At 41.5% G+C, this 20,000-nt stretch overlaps 5 protein-coding genes across 8 annotated transcripts in view; 1 reads left to right on the top strand and 4 right to left on the bottom strand.

The window, feature by feature from the left end:
* LOC134190953 (uncharacterized) overlaps positions 1 to 9,414 on the bottom strand; it is a 13,119-nt gene extending 3,705 nt beyond the window's left edge. The window contains exons 1-6 of one of the 3 annotated variants that reach the window (XR_009971695.1): positions 8,750 to 8,869; positions 6,884 to 7,035; positions 5,571 to 6,508; positions 5,381 to 5,501; positions 170 to 246; positions 1 to 107 (exon numbers count right to left, since the gene is read on the bottom strand). The exon at positions 1 to 107 is cut by the window's left edge and continues 34 nt beyond it. Coding sequence is in view for 1 of the 3 variants with exons in the window: in XM_062659507.1 (XP_062515491.1) it covers positions 6,047 to 6,508; positions 6,884 to 7,031; positions 8,750 to 8,862 (723 nt within the window). In the remaining 2 variants the exon portion in view is untranslated. Of the gene's footprint in view, positions 108 to 169; positions 247 to 5,380; positions 5,502 to 5,570; positions 6,509 to 6,883; positions 7,036 to 8,749 lie in introns of all 3 variants that reach the window. The other 2 variants (XR_009971696.1, XM_062659507.1) reach the window with 2 other exon arrangements.
* Positions 9,415 to 9,477: 63 nt separating this feature from the next.
* Positions 9,478 to 16,451, bottom strand: LOC134190898 (ankyrin-3-like). 2 transcript variants are annotated; one of them, XM_062659435.1, is made up of 12 exons: positions 16,187 to 16,451; positions 12,549 to 12,668; positions 12,427 to 12,484; positions 12,210 to 12,316; positions 12,046 to 12,138; positions 11,610 to 11,711; positions 11,194 to 11,387; positions 11,054 to 11,133; positions 10,582 to 10,643; positions 10,364 to 10,522; positions 10,134 to 10,188; positions 9,478 to 9,981 (listed from the first exon to the last, which is right to left on the bottom strand). In XM_062659435.1, exons 3-12 carry the CDS (start codon positions 12,440 to 12,442, stop codon positions 9,644 to 9,646), a joined length of 1,206 nt encoding a protein of 401 aa, XP_062515419.1. In that variant the 5' UTR covers positions 12,443 to 12,484; positions 12,549 to 12,668; positions 16,187 to 16,451; the 3' UTR covers positions 9,478 to 9,643. The 2 variants fall into 2 exon arrangements, with proteins under 2 accessions (XP_062515419.1, XP_062515420.1); XM_062659436.1 differs by lacking the exons at positions 12,549 to 12,668; positions 16,187 to 16,451 and having other exon boundaries at positions 12,427 to 12,521.
* LOC134191499 (uncharacterized) lies at positions 13,835 to 15,700 on the top strand. Its single transcript, XM_062660122.1, has one exon. It carries the CDS (start codon positions 13,876 to 13,878, stop codon positions 15,592 to 15,594), a length of 1,719 nt encoding a protein of 572 aa, XP_062516106.1. The 5' UTR covers positions 13,835 to 13,875; the 3' UTR covers positions 15,595 to 15,700.
* Positions 16,452 to 16,904: 453 nt separating the features above from the next.
* LOC134191044 (uncharacterized) lies at positions 16,905 to 19,346 on the bottom strand. The gene is made up of 7 exons (XM_062659601.1): positions 19,305 to 19,346; positions 19,165 to 19,244; positions 18,676 to 18,737; positions 18,452 to 18,616; positions 18,222 to 18,276; positions 17,444 to 17,521; positions 16,905 to 17,382 (listed from the first exon to the last, which is right to left on the bottom strand). The coding sequence occupies exons 2-7, from the start codon at positions 19,226 to 19,228 to the stop codon at positions 17,111 to 17,113; spliced, it is 696 nt and encodes a 231-aa protein (XP_062515585.1). The 5' UTR covers positions 19,229 to 19,244; positions 19,305 to 19,346; the 3' UTR covers positions 16,905 to 17,110.
* Positions 19,347 to 19,406: 60 nt separating this feature from the next.
* LOC134190849 (myotrophin-like) overlaps positions 19,407 to 20,000 on the bottom strand; it is a 1,098-nt gene continuing 504 nt past the window's right edge. The window contains exons 4-5 of the mRNA XM_062659381.1: positions 19,655 to 19,776; positions 19,407 to 19,452 (exon numbers count right to left, since the gene is read on the bottom strand). Of these exons, the coding sequence (XP_062515365.1) occupies positions 19,407 to 19,452; positions 19,655 to 19,776 (168 nt within the window). The remainder of the gene's footprint in view (positions 19,453 to 19,654; positions 19,777 to 20,000) is intronic.

Below are 20,000 nucleotides of genomic sequence, written 5' to 3'. Positions count from 1 at the left end.
TTCTCATGGTTTCTACCATCTGTCTGCTTCCACTGTACTTCTGCATCTCATTTCTGTAGTTCAACGCTAATTACGGAAGCCATACAGTACACAAAGAGAGATCTGATCTAGAGAAAGGCGTAAACGGTACACTGTAACAGCTACAACCCAATTGGTGAGAAGGCATTACCATTTTATCGCCAGTGACATCTGTTTGTAGCATTTGGCAATTCGGCGATCAGCCAGCGGAAACACTGTTTGGACAAACTAAGCCAGACAAACACTGCCTTAGGTTGCTGGACAATATTTAGCCAGTACAAGTAGTTGCAATACGTAAATATATGTATTGACAGACAAACAAACAGACAGACAGACAGACAGACACACACACACACACACACACACACAGTGTGCAAAATAACAACCAGACATCGAACATTTACCGACCAAACAAAGCATTTGTCTGGCCACTCGTCATTTCACCGAACATTTTGTCCCAAATGTGGCAACCCATGTACACACGCCAAGGCTCTGAGGGTTGCGACGCAACAAAAATGCAGCGGACAGCCACGGGCAGTAGAGATACGTGTAGAGTACATGGTGAATGCGACAGGATAGGAAACTCAGAGATATTTGCATGTAATGTTTTCTGTAGGGGCTTTAAGAACCTGAAGATGAGTAGGTTGATAGCATAGCAGGAAGTCACTGACCTCCATACCATGGTAGACCACAGCTACACTGCCACTAGCATAGCGTATTGCATGTTCTTGAAACGATTGCAGTTTCCACGTCTAGAAATATGGCACATATGCAGACGAAGATGATGTTTCCAAAACTCATTAGGTACGACAATTGAAGAACTAAATGAAATGCACAATTTTAAGCAAATGTGTTTGTAGCCAGAGCGTAGTCTAGCTGTCAGAGGAATGAAAGTCTGTCAATGGTTAGTCAGACTTTTTAGTAATTTGTCAAGTGGGTTGTACTAATTGCGTGCATATGACTCTTTATCAAAGGTATAGTACAAGCATTTTGTGACAAATTTTGAGTCAACCTTAAACTAATTGCAATACAAACTTTTTCAAGTGTTTTGTATACAGAAAAGCGTCCTCTATAACATACTAAAAGTCTTAAGGAATATCTGCAGGGGAAGTGTCAAAAAAGTGGTCATCTGCTACCATATTCGTTGCCGATTCTACACCATCTTTTATTGTATATATACCAATGTTTTAGTAGGATTGTAAATTAGATTAAACTTTCTGTGTTTTTTCAACTACTTAATTGTAAAGGCTATAGTATAATAAGTAGATAGAAGATTCATGAGATGTAATAGTTACTATAGTCAATAATTATTATGCATTCAATCATTGTTATTGTCTTCTTCTTCATCATCATCATTATGATCATCAACATCAACACCTTCTTCATATGTCAGCCAGTCTGAGTTTATACAGTCAGATTCTCTGCAGTTGCCACAGGCAGGGGAGCATTTCACATTGTGCTTCTTGCATGTACACCTTAATGTACTGCAATCAGTCTGACAATTACACCTTATCATACGTAGGAGCTCATCAGAACCTGGAGGCAAGTCAGTCTGGACTGGCTTTTGTCCTTCTTCACTCTCTCTCCATCCCCATTCTACTTGCGTAAGTACAACACCAGAACCATTCCATTGTTGTATCTGAAAGTATACACGGAGACTGTGGTACTTTGCTGCAGCTGAAGTAGGTGGCAGAGTCTGTGGTTGTATATGAGATGTTTTAGTAGCCACCTTCTCGCAGAAACGCGTATAACGCAGCGAATCAAGTCTTTCTGCAGGTTTTCCATTGTACAAACAAACCAATGCTTGCTCTCCTGCAACAACAACATCTTCAGGGAAAGCTGACTCTGCATCGAACACCTTAGCTTGCTCTCGAAAGTGTGTACTTGATTTGAACTTCTTAAGGGAAGTTTCTTTTCCAATGCCATACAGGTGGGAGGTTGTATCACATCCAAGGATGGCATGCAGAAGAGCATGTGAGTGCATATTTCAGGGCCTAGCTGTTCCTTGACAACCTGGATGTTCCACACGCGCAGTTTCTTTGTGCTCTTCTTTGGCTCTGGTCGGAAAAACACTCTGTGAGAGTGCAAGCTTGAGTGATAGCACAACAGGATAAGGTCTGTGTCATCACCAACCAGAATAGTGGTCAACATTGTGGCAGACTCCACTGATTTTTGTACAATTAGCAAATCAGCATCCCCTGGAGCATGATGCACTTTGCAGTTGTTCATCTCTAGTTGATCTCCGAGCATTTTGATGAACTGCTGCTTGTTGGTCTTGTTGGCCAAAAACTTAGCCTTCGACATTGTAAGCTGCATATTGCTGGTAACTGCTACAGTTACTCCAGCATGCCCTTTTGTTCGCCTTTCATGCGTTGTGTCTTTCGTGGATTTTCCACTGTAACCATCAAACACGACAACTGCTTCTCCATACTTTTTTGAGACATACCTTGTGTACACTGAGCATGTCTCTTGATATGTTGCCCCTCGCGTCCATGGAATGCGGTGAATGAGTGCACCGCCATCCAGCACATACTGAACTTCTCCAGTTATCTCAGAAATGTCTGGTGCCAATAGATTCCAGATGGCATTTGCTAGCACTGGCTTTTGTGGCTCCCGAAGAAGTAGTGATGAGTCAAAGAGGGCTGGTGGATAACTGCATAGCTCATACCTGAAGACATCTTCAAAATTTTCAGTTGCCTTTGCAGCAATTATCGTGAGTTTCTGGAAAAGAAGTTGTGGGTCAATCTGCACTGCAATGCCATCAACCTTGACTGCATTCTTCGTGTCTATAGTGATGACCTGGTCTTTCTTCTTGAAATTATATTCTGCAGCAGTCTTCCCCTCCATGCTAATCAGAATTGCATTTCCAACATCTCTTGCTTTGTCAACATTGACGGTGCTGTGTGCATGTACTCCTGTGGAGATGCTTCTTAGACTGGTATCGGAAGTGAAGGGGTTCATATCTCGAAGATACTTGAGAATTTTGTGGGTATCTTTCCCGTCACGAGCTGGTATAGCCTTGGTTATATCTTTGGAAGTTGATGCATTTAACAGAACCTAATTCATTACAAGTTGGATAGATTTTGTGAGATGTTTCCACTGCCTTGATGTCGTCCCTAATCAGTTTAGCAGCAGTTTCTACTATCTTCATTATTTCTGTGTCAAGATCAGCTTTCTGTTGATTGTAGAAGTCATGGAGCACCGCTCTGGCCTTGTTTCTAAAGGTAACGACGTTGGGCTTACCATTGATCTCAGTTTCAATGATAGTATCTCCAAAGTATTCCTGGAGTTTCTGCTGCATGTGTGGGTAGCTGTATGCACCATGTTCTGAGTCAGCCAGATTATCTTCCATACGGCCAATTAGATTATGGATCGTGATCTGTTCGTCATCATTTTCTTCAAGAAAACTAACAACCTCCAGAAATGCATCTGTTCTTTCTTTGTCTTTTGGGCGACCTAATTTTGCCCTTTTTGAGCTGCTCATTTCTTGCTGATAAATTGCTGGTATCTGTTTCTTCCTGCGAAAATTTACACTACACCCTCCGTGGTACACTGCATCTGCAGCATGAAGATCATGAATATGCAAAAGTCTTGCTTGTACAGCATCTGCCCAGGTATCACCTCTTTCATGACACATTGCTAGAATTGTGTCCCTCAATTCGACTGTTTGCGCAGGGAAAACATTAGAATTTCTTCTGTTTCTACCCAACTTCGCTGGTGTGCCACAGAAGAAACAATTCGTGCTGAAGTTAAACTGCTTTTCTGCTGACCTAAGTTGATGCCTTGCAGTGTCTACAGCTGTACCATATTTTTGCTTGCCTAGTTTAGCAATTCTGGCTATTTGTTGAGGATTGCAGTATTTTCGACGGCATCTTGGTGTACTTGTTGCCCAGCTAGAGAGTGGATAGTGTCATTCCTGGAATCACTTGCCTTGTTGATACTTGCACTTCCCTTTTCTCCCAGGGTAGCAGTTGGTGATGTCCCTTCTAAAGGTTGTTTGCAGATGATACAATCTTCAGACACCTCTAACACGTCCATTGCCACGTTGACAAATCTAAAATTCCCGGGTATACGGGAACTTCGACTCTGGCTACTACTCGTGATGTCGATCATGGTCTGAAGGAGTGAGTAACGGAGAAGTCAAAAGGGTAGACTGTTTCAGAGAGATAATCGTAACCTTTCCAGAGTGGTTTCTACATGAGAACACGACGATAATCCGGAAACGACGGCGTTTTCGATCACGTTCTAGTCTAATCGCCGATGGAGAAGCCTTGAACAAGTCTCCAGTGAGGTATTTGTTCTTCACTATAGTGTTTCTACAGTATCCAATGCGATATCTGTGTTTCAGAAGAACTGTAAGCTAGACATAGAGAGTTTTGGAGGTCACGTGATTTGAACGCTACCAGAGATGATACGCTCACTTCCCCTCAAAGAATTCACTAAGACTTTTAGTATGTTATAGAGCACACTTTTCTATGTAGGAAACAGTTGAGAGAGTTTGTATTGCAATTTGTTTAAGGTCAAACCATATAATGCCTGTACTAGTATGCAACATCAAAGTCTCATCTAGAGCCATGAAACCTGGCACTTAGTCAGGCATTCTCAAGCTAGCTGCAGTGGCAAGTGTCTTTTGTCGACCTGTTCGTGCAGAGTATCCCAAGAGATTTGGTTTGGCAACACAAATACATGGACACGTGTACCAACCTCGAATTACTGTGGCTACCCATGATAATTGTCATGAGTTGATCCACTACAGTAACTAGATCTGAATGGGGAAACGTATGCCTCCATCCGAATCACTTTCTTCCTTGTGCTTGCATATCTAGTATGGTGGACTCAGATGTTGAAAAAAATGTGTGGTGGGATCAGTGTGTGTACACGTTCGCTTGCACGTGTCATTGCTTCACTCGTCAAGAATGTATTGCAAGGTCTTTACTCCCAAGCAAGTGTCCATTGGACCCGGCAAGATATATATATATATATATATATATATACACACATACTTAACTTTAACAGACTAATGTGTGTGTGTGTGTGTGTGTGTGTGTGTGTGTGTGTGTGTGTGTGTGTGTGTGTGTGTGTGTGTGTGTGTGTGTGTGTGTGTGTGTGTGTGTGTGTGTGTGTGTGTGTGTGTGTGTGTGATTAATTGTAAGTGATAAGTAGTATTTGCCAGGATTGAAATGTCCGACCAGACATTTCTAATGTCCAGCAAATCTAAATCAACAGGACATGATGTCCGGTGGACAGTCAAAGATTATTTTGCACACTGCGCGCACACACACACACACACACACACACACACACACACACACACACACACACACACACACACACACACACACACACACACACACACAACTACCTCATCAATGGATCTGTCTGCATGTACAACTGGCTGTGGCTGTTTCTCTCTGTTCACCACCATCACGATCTCCCACACGCATACCCAAAATACTGACCCAGAAACTGTGAAGGCATAGACACTACAAACAAACAAACAAACAAACAAACTTACACAGAAAACACAAAAACCAACACGAAACGTCTAAAACCTGGTGGCTGTTGTACGTATTCGAGTATTTGTTGTACTCGTACAACAAACATGTTGTACCAGTCACACGTGGCTGCACCATTTCCGTCTCACTTACCGGATCGCTCTCTTCCTCCACATTCTTCGCTTGAGTAGACACACTCAAGTGAGTCGTGGATGTCGTTGCACGTTGTTGCTCGTCTTTCGGCTGCACAGACGACCCAACAAAGCCACTGTCTCTATCAAACAAATCACTAAGTCCAGGACGATTGGACAGCTTCTTCCAATGCGACGAGAACCGTGGGATACGCGACGGCTGTGGCACATACGATGATACTGAACACCAACAGTTTGTCGTTCCGTCTCGGTTTGAGATTTCGTGTGACTTTGGCTTGTTGGTTGTGTGTCGTGTGGATGAGGCACTAAAGGTGACATGTTTGCATCGTATTGATCCGATTGAGAATCCTACATGTGGGTGTGTCTGTTTGGTAAACGTCGTCAATGACGTTCGTCACTCGATTGACTCCGACTGTGAGGTTCTTCACTCTGTATGTGAGTACGAGAACAAGACACTACATCCGACTGCTCTGATTGGTTAGTCAAGATCAAACTCAGACAAACACACCCACTCGTGTAAAGCAACTTGGTGGAATGTCTATAGACTTGTGGTTGCCTTAGACGACTGACCATTGGCGACCTTCTCTGATTGTCGGTTTGTGTCTCGTTAGTTACGAGGAAACCGTCGCTTTGTGAGAGATATTCACGTGAGAGTGTCGGTTGTGTTTGTATTGCAGCTTCCGTTGGGTGAGACGGGCGGATAGATGAATGATGGGATGATGTTGATGTGTCACTGCTGCTGAGATGAGATTCAACGGAACCATCACGATGAGCTACATCACGTGTTGCTGTTTGTGTTCCTTCACGTCTGTGTGATATGTCACTATGTAGCTGTTCGACTGCCTGCAAACATAATAAATAAATAAATAAATAAATTAACAAATAAATAAATAATTTAATTAATTAATTAATTAAATAAATAATAAATAAATTTATTAATTAATTAATTTACAAACAAACAAACAAATAAATAAATTAATAAATCTAGTATATGTAAAGCTCAAATTGTCTGTCTGTGTGTGTTTGCAATACACAGAAATGTCTTTAGACCTCGCAACAAAAACTGGACATGACGTGTCCACACACGCACAGACTGTGTCTTCCATCAAAACACTACAATATCTGTGTGTGTGTGTGCACGCGCGTCCGTCCATCCATCTGTCCTTCTGTCTGTCTGTCTGTCTGTCTGTCTGTCCATCAACCATCAATCATCCCCACCTGTCCATCACATCTTGCAATGTTATCTGCTGTGGTAAGGATATCTCCACATGTTGTGTTGCTTCCTCTATTGCTACTGGCTCTGGTGTCTGTGATTCTTGTTGTCGAATGGCTTCTTGAGTTTCTCCTAACATCACCTTTAAATGATCTAACTAATAATAAAAAACAAACTAAATAAATTAAAAATTAAAATAAGTAAATAGGTAAACAAACAAAAATAAGACAAACAGATACAAAATAAATAGACAAACAAATATAAAAATAAATAAATAAATAAAACACAATGGACAAACAAAAACAAACAACAGCTAAACAAATAACGAGTAGATAGACAAACAGACAGATAGACACACAAATAATGATAGATAAACAAAGTATGTACCCAAATAGGTACACAAACAAACCTACACACAGACAGACAATAAACATGTAGACAAATGAAGAAACATACAAACAAATAAGTATAAACAAACAAGAAGACAAACATATAGACAGACAGACAGACACATGAACACACACACATACACACACACACACACACACACACACACACACACACACACACATGGACACACACACACACACACACACACACACACACACACACACACACACACACACACACACACACAGACAATAAGATTGAGACATAATCCCTACCTATTCGCCAAGAATGGTCAACTCTACATAAACATCAGCCAGGGTTCTCCCCAGGATTTCAGGAAAGCATACCGCTAGCCCCTCCCCTAAGACCACGCCCATCCAATGATGTCACGACAAAGTCTCAATTGCAATACTAATCTATTGTCAATATATTAGACTTGCCGCTGAAAATCGTCTATACTAGTTGTTTACAGGCTGTCAGCTTTCAGTAACCATTAGTGCTGCAAACGCTTCCCGTATCCCTCCATCTTGTCTAGACATGCACAGACTAGCTTCCAGCATTCTAGCTGCGTTATGGCACTCTGACGTTTCATGTCGTTTTAGAGTATACTTGGTCATTGTTGTACAGGGGAGGTCTACCCATAATATTATTTTAATAAGAGCAACTTCATTTCTCATCAGCGACTTCAACTGAGTTACCACATGCAAGCACCACAGAATCCAATGGATATTGCCGCAAGCCATTGGCTGCTAGTCGAGCACAGACGATTGCGGGAGAACATGAAAAATGAGCGACTTTCCAAAGCCGTACACAAGGAGGCGAAGAGAAGCATCTGTAGTGGCTTCAAATTCTACAAACACTGGATGAAACAGCTGCAATGGCTTTGCTCAGAAGGTTCCCGTATGACACTTTCAGCCTCCCGTGAAAGTGTCATACGGGAACTGGACACTACCAGGCTCATGTGAGTGTGGAAACGAGGCTAAACTGTTGCACCTGCAGACGCATTAAAGTCATCCTGCAGCGTTGCTATTAGCATTCTCGCCACCAATTGGCCGCCTTTCTCAAGGCATGGGTTTTGATTGGCACGGTTGCAATTCCGAACTAGGTTTCATGGACAAAGTTCCAAGATCCCTTTTTCTCTCCGCCCTCCCACCCACTCACATGCAAAAGCAGTCTGGCTTCAAGGCTAATTCAGTATTAGCTTTCTTCAAGCCGCCTACTTAGTAGGTAGGTTCTAAACATGCAAATAACATTATTAAGATTACGTTTCCTTCACATGCACTTGCTATCCGGTATCTGGAGCGTATCTGCTAGTAGACAATCTCAAGTCAGTGATCTCTGAGAGTGAAGTAGAAATTCAAGCATTGCGCAGCGCTAAACTCAAACGCCCTGGGGAGAACCCTGATCACACACAAACACACTCACACACACATAACTCTCATCGTTGAGTCTCCACCACAAACATAAACATCCATCCTCACCCTCTCATTTCATAAAGCTTCTCCTGACTTTCCTTCACATTCACCATCTGTTGCTCTATCTTCTTCACCTCGTCTCCTATCCTCTGCAAATCCGCAACAACATCCACACTCATCCCTGTCCCCCCTTCATCCCTTTCCCCCCTTCACCCCTCCTGAATCTGATCCAGTAGGTCCTACCTACTACATTGTTTTTACAGTAGTTTGGTTGGCCGACTCTCTCGTTGCCATGGCAACCGGACCCTCACTCCGTCTCTCTCCTTCTCTTGACTCTCTGCGTTGACTCTTCTCTTTCAGCGTGTAGTAGACTGTCTTTCTCACTCGTTTCTGCACTCCGAATCTCAGTTGGTCGATTGTCAGCTCGGCTTCGGCTAATCTTTGAAGAGTTTCGTCGTAGTCTGCTTGCAGTTGCTCGTTCAGTTGACTTTTCTTCATCAGTTCCGACTTTAGTTCTCGTATTGTCACCCCGAGCCCCGAAACGTCGCTTCTGTCGCTCGAGCGTCGCTGCCTGTGACGCGGTCGGTCTGAGTCGTTGCTCAGTGGGGCCCCGCTACAAGACGACGGCGTGAAACGATCTCTCCTACTCATTCTAGCTTCTCCATGACTTCGCTCGTCGTCAACTATCGAGCAGTAACAAACATTTTCAAATTTACAACTCATTACGTGCACATCCCGGATAACCAACATCACTCCTGGGTTTACGATGTCCCGGATGTGATATAATACTTTAAAACTATGTAGTTTATTTTATATTTTATTGTGCCTAACCTGCAATTGCAATGTAGAAAAAGCACTAAACACTAAAATACATAGCAAAATGCATCAAGCATTACAAACACAAGATCATGTTCTCTGCAAAGACTAACACATCACGTCCACAACAATTCACAAACACAATCATTTGGGTCGACACACATTCTCCACCAACTCACGACCAAAAACATCTACTGCTTGACTGCTTCGTCCAATGTCACACAATGTCTGTATTATTAACCGACGATTGGCTTGAGCAGCAAAGTGATTGGCCCACTTGTCCAATGCTCTTCTGCTTTGAATAAATAAGTCTGCAGTTTCAAGTTCTATAACTCTTATCTCATCCACTGCAAACAAAGATGGAGAGAGAAATGAAACAAATTTCTGCCAATAAGGACGGACTTTATCAGCTACAGCCACCATCTCTCGCTCCGTACATCTGCTGTTTGCTACCAACATCGGGGTCAGTTGATTTGCCGTTCCTGCGACATCACAAAGTCACATTACCATGCAGGGAGACGATCGTTCAATACACAAACAAACCGGCAGATATCGTAAGCAACTTAACCTACCGGACACTCACTAAAGCATCTACAGTCTATGATATACCCAATCTTTCTTTTTATGTTATTACCTGCCGCTTGTGACGACATGTGACACTCGGCACAAGTCGTGTAACATTCACCAACCTGCAACACAACAAAACAAACATTCAATCACAAAGACAAAGAAAAACAGACAATAATTATTATTCCATCTCCTTCCTACTCCAACGAGCTCATGCAGTACAAAGTCAAAACAACAATAATTCAAATCAACAATCATATCCTACACATCTGCAAGTTCTGTGTGTGCTTGTCCTACTTTCTCGCTTGCCATTCTGCTAGCAAGAGCAGACACGAGATATCTCATTTCCTCCTCTTTCTCTTGGATCTTATTTATCAACATTGTGCCTTCATGGACCAGGGATGATTGTCTTAATTCTTCTTTCATCTTCTCCACTTCACTCTGCAGTCCAGAAATCTATGCAACACAAATACAACTTGGCAAACAGACAACTAGAGATGAAAAAGTCACATTACTGTCTCTTCATATTGATGTTTCATGACAAACATGTGACCCTCCACATAAGGATGAGATCTCACTGTGAGAGAAGAAACAATGTCACTCAAAATGGAAACACACAAACACGACATACAAACAAATAGAAATTAACAAAAGACAAACAGACAATAATTTACAGACGAGTGTGCAAAGAGATAAACACCCAGATATGTAGAGAAGAAGACGACAGTAAAATATTATTAACTCATTAACTGATTCTATTGACAAATGGACACACACACAATAAAACAAGCAGACACATCACCTCAACCCAAATGTTGAGAGGAAAAGAAGTGAGAAGATCAAAAGCAGCACATCACTACAATACCTCGACAGACAAGATAACAAGCAAATCATTCAACAATATCAATCTAACCTCACACCAAAATCATCACATTAAATTAAAAGAAGAAAAAACAAAAACACAAATTAATTGTTTCTTTCACTTACATCTTATGGCTTCTTCCATCATCTCAACCACATTACTGCGACCACGGCGCTTGGCAATCTCCAGTGGTGATCCCCTCTCACTATCTCACAATGACATCACGTTAGTAATATTATTGACTGAAGGATATTGAATGCATCACCTCTCATGTTGGGGACTCGCTCCATGTTTTAAGAGAACATCAACACAACACACATGACCATCACGGGCAGCCCACCACAGTGGTGTACGACCATCATTATCATTGATATCAACAGAAACAGAACACCACAAAAGTCTCTCTATAATGTTCACGTGATTATACTTTGCAGCATAATGTATGGCTGTCCTTCCTGACTGAGTAAACAAGAAACTGATAAGATAGTGAGAGAGTGTTTATGTTAAAATATATTAAAGCAACAGACATTCCATTCAACACACACAATGAGACATTCAATAGAATGATCAACACACAAACACAAACAATAGCAAAATCAATGCATTACACTCACAAATATGTTTAATACATGCACAACAGACACCACAATATCAACTCAACCTCTCAATACTCAAACTCACACCATCTCCCTTCATCACATTAATATCTTTGACATTCAGTAGTAGATCAGTGATCTCTTCTGATCCAAACATTGCAGATACAATCAAAGCTGTAAATCCACCCTGCATACACAAGAATGTATTATTATCATTATTCCTCCATCACACTGTACACATGCTGCAAGACAAAAGAAAATACAAAATGAAGACGACCTCATAAGACAATAACTACTGCAAAAATAGTCTCCAACAGTCCAACTTGAATCAAATAAAAACCAACAAGATTATTCATCTCTGCATGCAATGGCTGCTTCAGCCAGTCACAAGTCAACACTGCTGCCTCTTGACCAGCAAGAACAAACCAAAACGTTGATTGTTGGATTAGATTGTTACATCTAGTTGATATCTATCATCTTATCAACAACACATCACACTTTCACACACTCAATCAACTCACCATGTTAGTCACATTAACATCTACTGATTTAGAGAACAGCAACACAACCATCTCCTTCTGTTTATTCCAACATGCTTGTATCAGAAGAGTGTCCTATTTTGAGATCAAACGACGTGCAGTTCATTTCAACATCCAATACACACATTAGAACTCACAACACATACCCCAAACCCACCATAACGTTTATTGATATCAACTTTGCTATCCAAAAGACGCGTTACCGACTGGATGTCACCTCTCTTCACCGCTTCCCACAATTCTTTTTCCATTTCTACACAACAAACAAACAATAACACTCCACCACACAAAACAACTCACAAACGTAAGAGAGGCAACTGATAAATTTAGCGCCAACGAGATCAAACGAACAGCATCACTCACCGGACAGTGACGACATCACCGCCAACCTTTCCTGTGCACTGACTCAGTCACTGACAGTCTACAACGAAGAAAACAGTCCCTTGATTCTTGTACATTCTACGCATGCTCAACTATTGACTCACGTGACTTAATATTTGATCACGTGCAATAATTCTCTCGACGTACTAGATAAACAAATAACCTTTCTAGTATTATGTTGGCAGTGCAACTTGTCTACCTATATCAGCATGAAGCTACTGTACCTGTAAAAATAGAATTCAAAAATATATTATTATTGTTATTAGAATACAAAATACAAAAATTAATTTCAAACTTGAAACGTAAACAATTAATTCAACCAAAACAATGCCCCTTAATACGTATACAAAGTACAGTAATGTGACAGTCTAACTGTTACCACAAGGTAGACAAACTAATAACAAGCAAAGTGTCTGCTCCACAAGCAGCACTCGTCTTTACTCATTTCACATTAATATGGAAATATGACTAGCTAATACAGAAACTTTATGGTGAGTCATCTGGTCCAGCTGTTTCTGTAAAGACTGGTTCTTGAATTGCTGGAGAAACAGAACACACACACACACACACACACACACACACACACACACACACACACACACACACACACACACACACACACTACACTTAAATCTTTATTTACTAAAATTGAATTTTAATCTTTAGTGAAGTCTGCGCTCTAATACAAGACCACAAGTATGCACATACAGTCTATCACAGCTAGACAGTAAAAGACCTACATACTGTACAGTGCATTCCTATGTCGCCACACTCAAGACTTCAATCAAATATCTACACTAAAGTGATGGCATAAACGATGATGGTACGTGTAGTGATACTTGCTTGAGTGACATCAATCCATGTTTCCTATACAAATGCCTTGTGGTCCATGTTGGCAGTGTAAGTATGTTTAGTAGAGTGACAGTCGTTGAGACACGAGCTGCTTCACTGCGTTGCTACTGGCGACATCCACCATCAAGTTTCCTTCATATTCATGAAGGTTGACGTCGCCGTCGGCTGAGAGTAGAAGTTGAGTGACTTCCTTGAAGTCGCAGCAACAACCCTAGGTGGAACTATGTAGCGCAAGTCGCAAAAATCGCTATTTTAGATTATTTTACATTTGCAAACTATAGCTTAGTACCTTGCACAGACCAAAATATCAGCGTCGTATCTCGTTAGTAAAGTGTCCAAAACAATTCTTGCGTGCGGCTACCTGTAACCGCAAGGCATGTTGCAAAGTCAAGTGACTACATGAATTCGAATTTGGAGGCGGCAGAAAACAAGCAGATACGTAGCATATCCGGGCTTTCGTGACGTCATGGAATGTTTATATGCATATATATATATGACTATGAGATCCCGTCAGATCATCCGGGTGTATCGGCTCATTCATCGCTTTCTATCTTCGTTCCATATTCTCTTTTACTTATCATGTCGTTCCAACGTAAACGTCGGTTTCGTGGAAATCAATACAGCAAGCCCAAGAAGCCGGCAGTGCAGTTATCGCGTTCAGCGGCGAAGCTGGCTGACGCGTCATACGAGACGGCGTCGTCATCGCACTCCGGCCTCGAGGGATACCGCCTCGTCGACATGAACGTGCTAGCAGAGTTTCTGGCGGCAACAGTCGTTTGCAACAAGTGCCATGGACAGGTTACATTGTCCGAAGACGAAGACCAGCGAATGGGATTGGCGTCCAAGCTCGTGGTGACGTGTCGAAAGTGTAAACACAAAGAGCAGAGCTACACGAGCAAGAAGATCAACCGCGGTGCTATGGACGTCAATAGGCGCATGGTTTTGGCTATGAGACTGATTGGCTGTGGACTCGAACCGCTCAAGCATTTCTGTTGCACAATGAACATGCCAGGTTCCCTAACGGAATCGTCCTACTCTGGTCACGTGACCATACTTCGGCGTTGTGCCAAAGAAGAAGCGGAGAAGAGTATGAAAAAGGCCGTGGACGACACCAGGCACCTCTACGAAGCAAATTCAAACGGTACGGTTGACATTGGGGTGTCTGGTGATGGAACCTGGCGGAAGAGAGGCTACTCATCTTTCCATGGTGTAGGCACGCTGATTTCAATTGTTTCCGGGAAAGTGGTCGACATATCCGTCAAGTCTTCGTACTGCCGTGCCTGCACCATGTGTCAGAAAAAAGAAGGCACTGCAGAATATGATGAGTGGCTCTCAAAACATGTGCCGGAATGCCACAAGAACTATAGCGGTTCATCAGGTGGGATGGAGGTGTCCAGTATGATCGACATGTTCAAGAGGTCTGTGGCCATACGGCAAGCAAGATACGTTGAATACCTCGGAGATGGAGACAGCAAGGCCATCAAAGGCATCAATGATTCCGCACCATATGGCCCAGACCTCTTGGTAGAAAAGCTGGAGTGCATAAACCATGTGTCCAAAAGAATGTATGCTCGCCTGGAAAAAATAAAATCTGACAACAAAGGAAAGCAGCTGGCTGATGGAAAGGGACTGGATGGGAAAGGAAGACTTACTCTGGCTGTAATGAAAGAACTGCAGATGTGCTATGGGAGAGCAATAAGAGAAAACCAGGCGAGCTTAGAACAGATGAAGAAAGCCATCTGGGCAACATATTACCATCGGTCATCAACGGACAATAATCCGCAACATCATTATTGCCCAGATGGCGAGGGCACATGGTGTAAATACAATAAGGATGCCTCCTCCTACAGCCACCATGACGCCATCCCAGAACCGATTGCGGCTATCATCAAGCCTGCATATGAGGAGCTCAGCAGTGATGACCTCTTGAATAAGTGCCTACACGGCGGCACATCAAACGTGAATGAGGGGTTTAATAATATTTTATGGAGGATAGCTCCAAAGTCGGAATTCTCTGGGCTTCCAACTTTGGAGCTATCCTCCTATTTAGCTGTAATTCGGTTTAATGATGAGGAAGGGGGGGTTTTACGAGTTTTGAGTAGAGAGGGTGGGGAAGATATCGGGAGGCATGCTATGGTTACAGCTAAGAAAATGGACACAAAAAGAATCAAAAAAAGCGAATATCAGGAAAAACCTGAATCAAAGAAAAGGAGGCACTACCAGAGAAGGGAGAGAAAGAAAAAACAACAGAAGGCAGTGGCAAAAGAAGGAGTAACATATGGGGCGGGGCAATTTTGATGATTACAGCTAGTGCTAGATATGTAGGTTGTCAGGAATTATAAAATATTTATAAAATCAGAAGTTACAGAAAGTGTGTGTGTAAAAAATTATCTAATTCAGTGAATTGTGTCTAGATCAGCTGGTAGCAAACTTGTTGTGTAAGCGTGTAGAGTAGTATAGTCACTTGGACGATATTGGAACTAGAGACGTCAACCTGAGTCCTGGAATGGGGACCCTTCCACACATTTTGCTTCATATCTCGCCTCACTGCAACTGAAAAATCATCAATTTGGTAACATGCTAACCTGGATGTACCAGGAACGTGTTCGCTGCGATACGAGAGTCAGCCGTTAGGTAAATAATTGTAACCGAATTTTGAATTTACGGACATTCTCATCTGCGTAGTTGCCGTTATCCAAGTCGTAGAATGCCAAAATCCACGTGAAGTAGTCGAAAACAACCTGCTGGACAACATTGTTCACTAGCGCGTTCTAACGAGGGTTGCTGTAAAACGCAGACTGCAGACTGCGGACTGCGGACTGCAGACTACGGAATGGGGACTTTGGCGCTTTCGAAGATCAAAGACATGCGCACATTCTTATAAACATACCTTAGATAGTAGCAGCCAGACAGAATTCTCATTCATAGTTATATCCCGTACAATTGCCGTTTCTAGAGCCCGCTGATTTTTGGATTAACGATTGGGTGAAACCATTTCGACTTGGACGTTGCTGCCGTTGCGAGGAACAGGTGTATCGAACTTGGCATCTATTCGACACGTGTCCAGTTTCAAAAAATCCCGTTGATTGGATTATTGATCCCGTTGAAGTCATTTCGACAGTCCCGTTGCGGAGAACAGGTGTATCGAACCTGGCATCTATAATTTCGACGTGAATCCCGGAACGTGCAAGTCACGTGCAATACTTACCCGGATAACCCGTTCCCCGTATATAACGAATGCCGACTCTCGTCATTTCGACAGTCCCGCTGAACGTCGTCTGTTCGAAGACGTTGCTGGCGTTTCGGCGAAATTCGGCCGAGATCGGACTCGCCGTCTTCGAGAGACGCTCGTACGTACGGGCACACAGACAGACAGACAGACAGACAGACAGACACCTCTCCTTTATATATATAGATTCCAGTAGAGGTCATCGAAACCGTCCGCCTCCCGGGTTCCCGTATAAACCTTCACATGTTGGAGGCAATAATTAGTTAATTAATTAATTTTAAAAAGTGAGCTGTTTAATTAATAATTTGATACTGTGTATTGTACGCATCATTTCTAGAGCAAGAGACGCAAACAATTGCATGGGACACACAAGATCAAGTCACAGGTTAATTAATTAAATTATAAATCAATTTTGCCAAATTCTTTGCACATATAGCAAAAAAGATGCATGAAAACAAACTTGAAATTTGAAACCAAGTTAGCTAAACCTTCACTGACACAGCACAATATCAAGCTACCCTACAAATCACACAACAACATTGTCATCGAACTACACCATTATGTTGGGTGAATCATATCACCAGCTTAGTAGGGCAAGTCATCCCGAATACCGCCCAAGAGATTCAAGTCTGCGCACACCAAGAGAACTCTGATGAGCGTCTGTCTCTTGCCATCAGATTTTTCTACTTCAGAGATGATGGCTTGAAGCCTAGCGCTTCCATTGGCTTGATGATTGATCAGTTGACTTATTTGGTCCCATTTTAAGCCAAGACCGAGTCCGATATCAAGGAAGGAGCCGGACACATTGCTTTTAATGACCTTAGTGACTTCCTCTATACCGTACTTGTCAATAAGTGCTGTGGACACATTCAAACAATTACAAACCTTACAATTTTACTCTTGAAAATTAGTAAACACCCTCAAATTGAGGCACGGCTGCAGAAGATGCTTGTGTCAACGTCCCACTGGGCTTAACACGAACAGCTGGCAGCGGAGCTATAGAGTATAATACATGGCCATATAGTCAACGTAGGATACAAACAGTGTTACACACATTCAAGTTGACAAATTTGTAAACATACACACGTTCATATATTTCATAGTCTGTCAGCCAACCACTACACGTACTGATTGTTACGACATTGTATAAAACAGAAAATTAAGTTTAAATAATTTAAAATTTTATTTAGATGTCCATATTAATTAATCAATCGGTTTGTTGTAACAATGCACTATCAAAAAGTAAAACAAAATATTAAATAACACCAAGCGCATACATGTATTTTAATAAAACTACCCTATCATTAAAACATAAAACTAACAATATATATGATATTACTTATAGGATAGTATAGTAACAATATATTAGTATTAACATACTTAAGTTGCAAAGAGCTGCCAGTGCTAATCGGTACGCAGTCTACTCTAATTTTACGTCATTTAGAATATCCTAATGGTAGAAAATAACATCAGACTACACACTGTATCCTATCAATACAACAATTTCTTTACTACCAACATCGGGGTCAGTTGATTTGCCGTTCCTGCTACATCACAAAGCCACATTACAATGCAGGGAGACGATCGTTCAATACACAAACAAACCGGCAGATATCCTAAGCAACTTAACCTACAGGAGACTCACTAAAGCATCTACAGTCTATGGTATACCCAATCTTTCTTTTTATGTTATTACCTGCCGCTTGTGACAACATGTGACACTCGCCACAAGTCGTGTGACATTCACCAACCTGCAACACAACAAAACAAACATTCAATCACAAAGACAAAGAAAAACAGACAATAATTATTATTCCATCTCCTTCCTACTCCAACTAGCTCATGCAGTACAAAGTCAAAACAACAATAATTGAAATCAACAATCATATCCTACACATCTGCAAGCTCTATGTGTGCTTGTCCTACTTTCTCGCTTGCCATTCTGCTAACAGTAGCAAGAGCAGACATGAGCCATCTCATTTCCTTCTCTTTCTCTTGGATCTCGGTTCGCAATCTCCTCACTTCGTGGACCAGGGATGATTGTCTTAATTCTTCTTTCATCTTCTCCACTTCACTCTGCAGTTCAGCAATCTATGCAACACAAACACAACTTGGCAAACAGACAACTAAACATGAAAAAGGTACATTACTGTCTCTTCATATTGATGTTTCATGACAAACATGTGACCCTCCACATAAGGATGAGATCTCACTGTAAGAGAAGAAACAATGTCACTCAAAATGGAAACACACAAACACGACATACAAACAAATAGAAATTAACAAAAGACAAACAGATAATAATTTACAGACGAGTGTGCAAAGAGATAAACACCCAGATATGTAGAGAAGAAGACAACAGTAAAATATTATTAACTCATTAACTGATTCAATTGACAAATGGACACACACACACAGACACAAAACACACAATAAAACAAGCAGACACATCACCTCAACTCAAATGTTGAGAGGAAAAGAAGTGAGAAGATCAAAAGCAGCACATCACTACAATAGCTCCACAGACAAGATAACAAGCAAATCATTCAACAATATCAATCTAACCTCACACCAAAATCATCACATTAAATCAAAAGAAGAAAAAACAAAAACACAAATTAATTGTTTCTTTCACTTACATCTTATGGCTTCTTCCATCATCTCAACCACATCACTGTGACCCCATCGCTTGGCAACCTCCATTGGTGATCCATACTTGCTATCCCACAATGACATCACGTTAGTAATATTATTGACTGAAGGATATTGAATGCATCACCTCTCATGTTGAGGACTCGCTCCATGTTTTAGGAGAACAGCAAACCACCATTACCATTGATATCAACAGGAACAGAACAACACAAAAGTCTCTCTACAATGGTCACGTGATTATAGGCTGCAGCATAATGGATGGCTGTATCTCCATACTGAGTAAACAAGAAACTGATAAGATAGTGAGAGAGTGTTTATGTTAAAATATATTAAAGCAACAGACTTTCCATTCAACACACACAATGAGACATTCAATAGAATGATCAACACACAAACACAAACAATAGCAAAATCAATGCATTACACTCACAAATATGTTTAATACATGCACAACAGACACCACAATATCAACTCAACCTCTCAATACTCAAACTCACATCACTCTTCTTCATCACATTAATATCTTTGACATTCAGTAGTAGATCAACAATATCTTGTGCTCCAACCTTTGCACATCCAATCAAAGCTGTATCTCCACCCTGCATACACAAGAATGTATTATTATCATTATTCCTCCATCACACAGTACACATGCTGCAAGAGAAAAGAAAATAGAAAATGAAGACGACCTGATAAGACAATAACTACTGCAAAAATAGTCTCCAACAGTCCAAGTTGAATGAAATAAAAACCAACAAGATTATTCATCTCTGCATGCAATGGCTGCTTCAGCCAGTCACAAGTCAACACTGCTGCCTCTTGA

This window comes from Corticium candelabrum, chromosome 15 (genome assembly GCF_963422355.1).
Source record: "Corticium candelabrum chromosome 15, ooCorCand1.1, whole genome shotgun sequence".
Lineage (NCBI taxonomy): Eukaryota > Metazoa > Porifera > Homoscleromorpha > Homosclerophorida > Plakinidae > Corticium > Corticium candelabrum.
The sequence above is the reverse complement of the archived record's forward strand: the minus strand, read 5'-3'. Positions and strand labels throughout refer to the sequence as shown.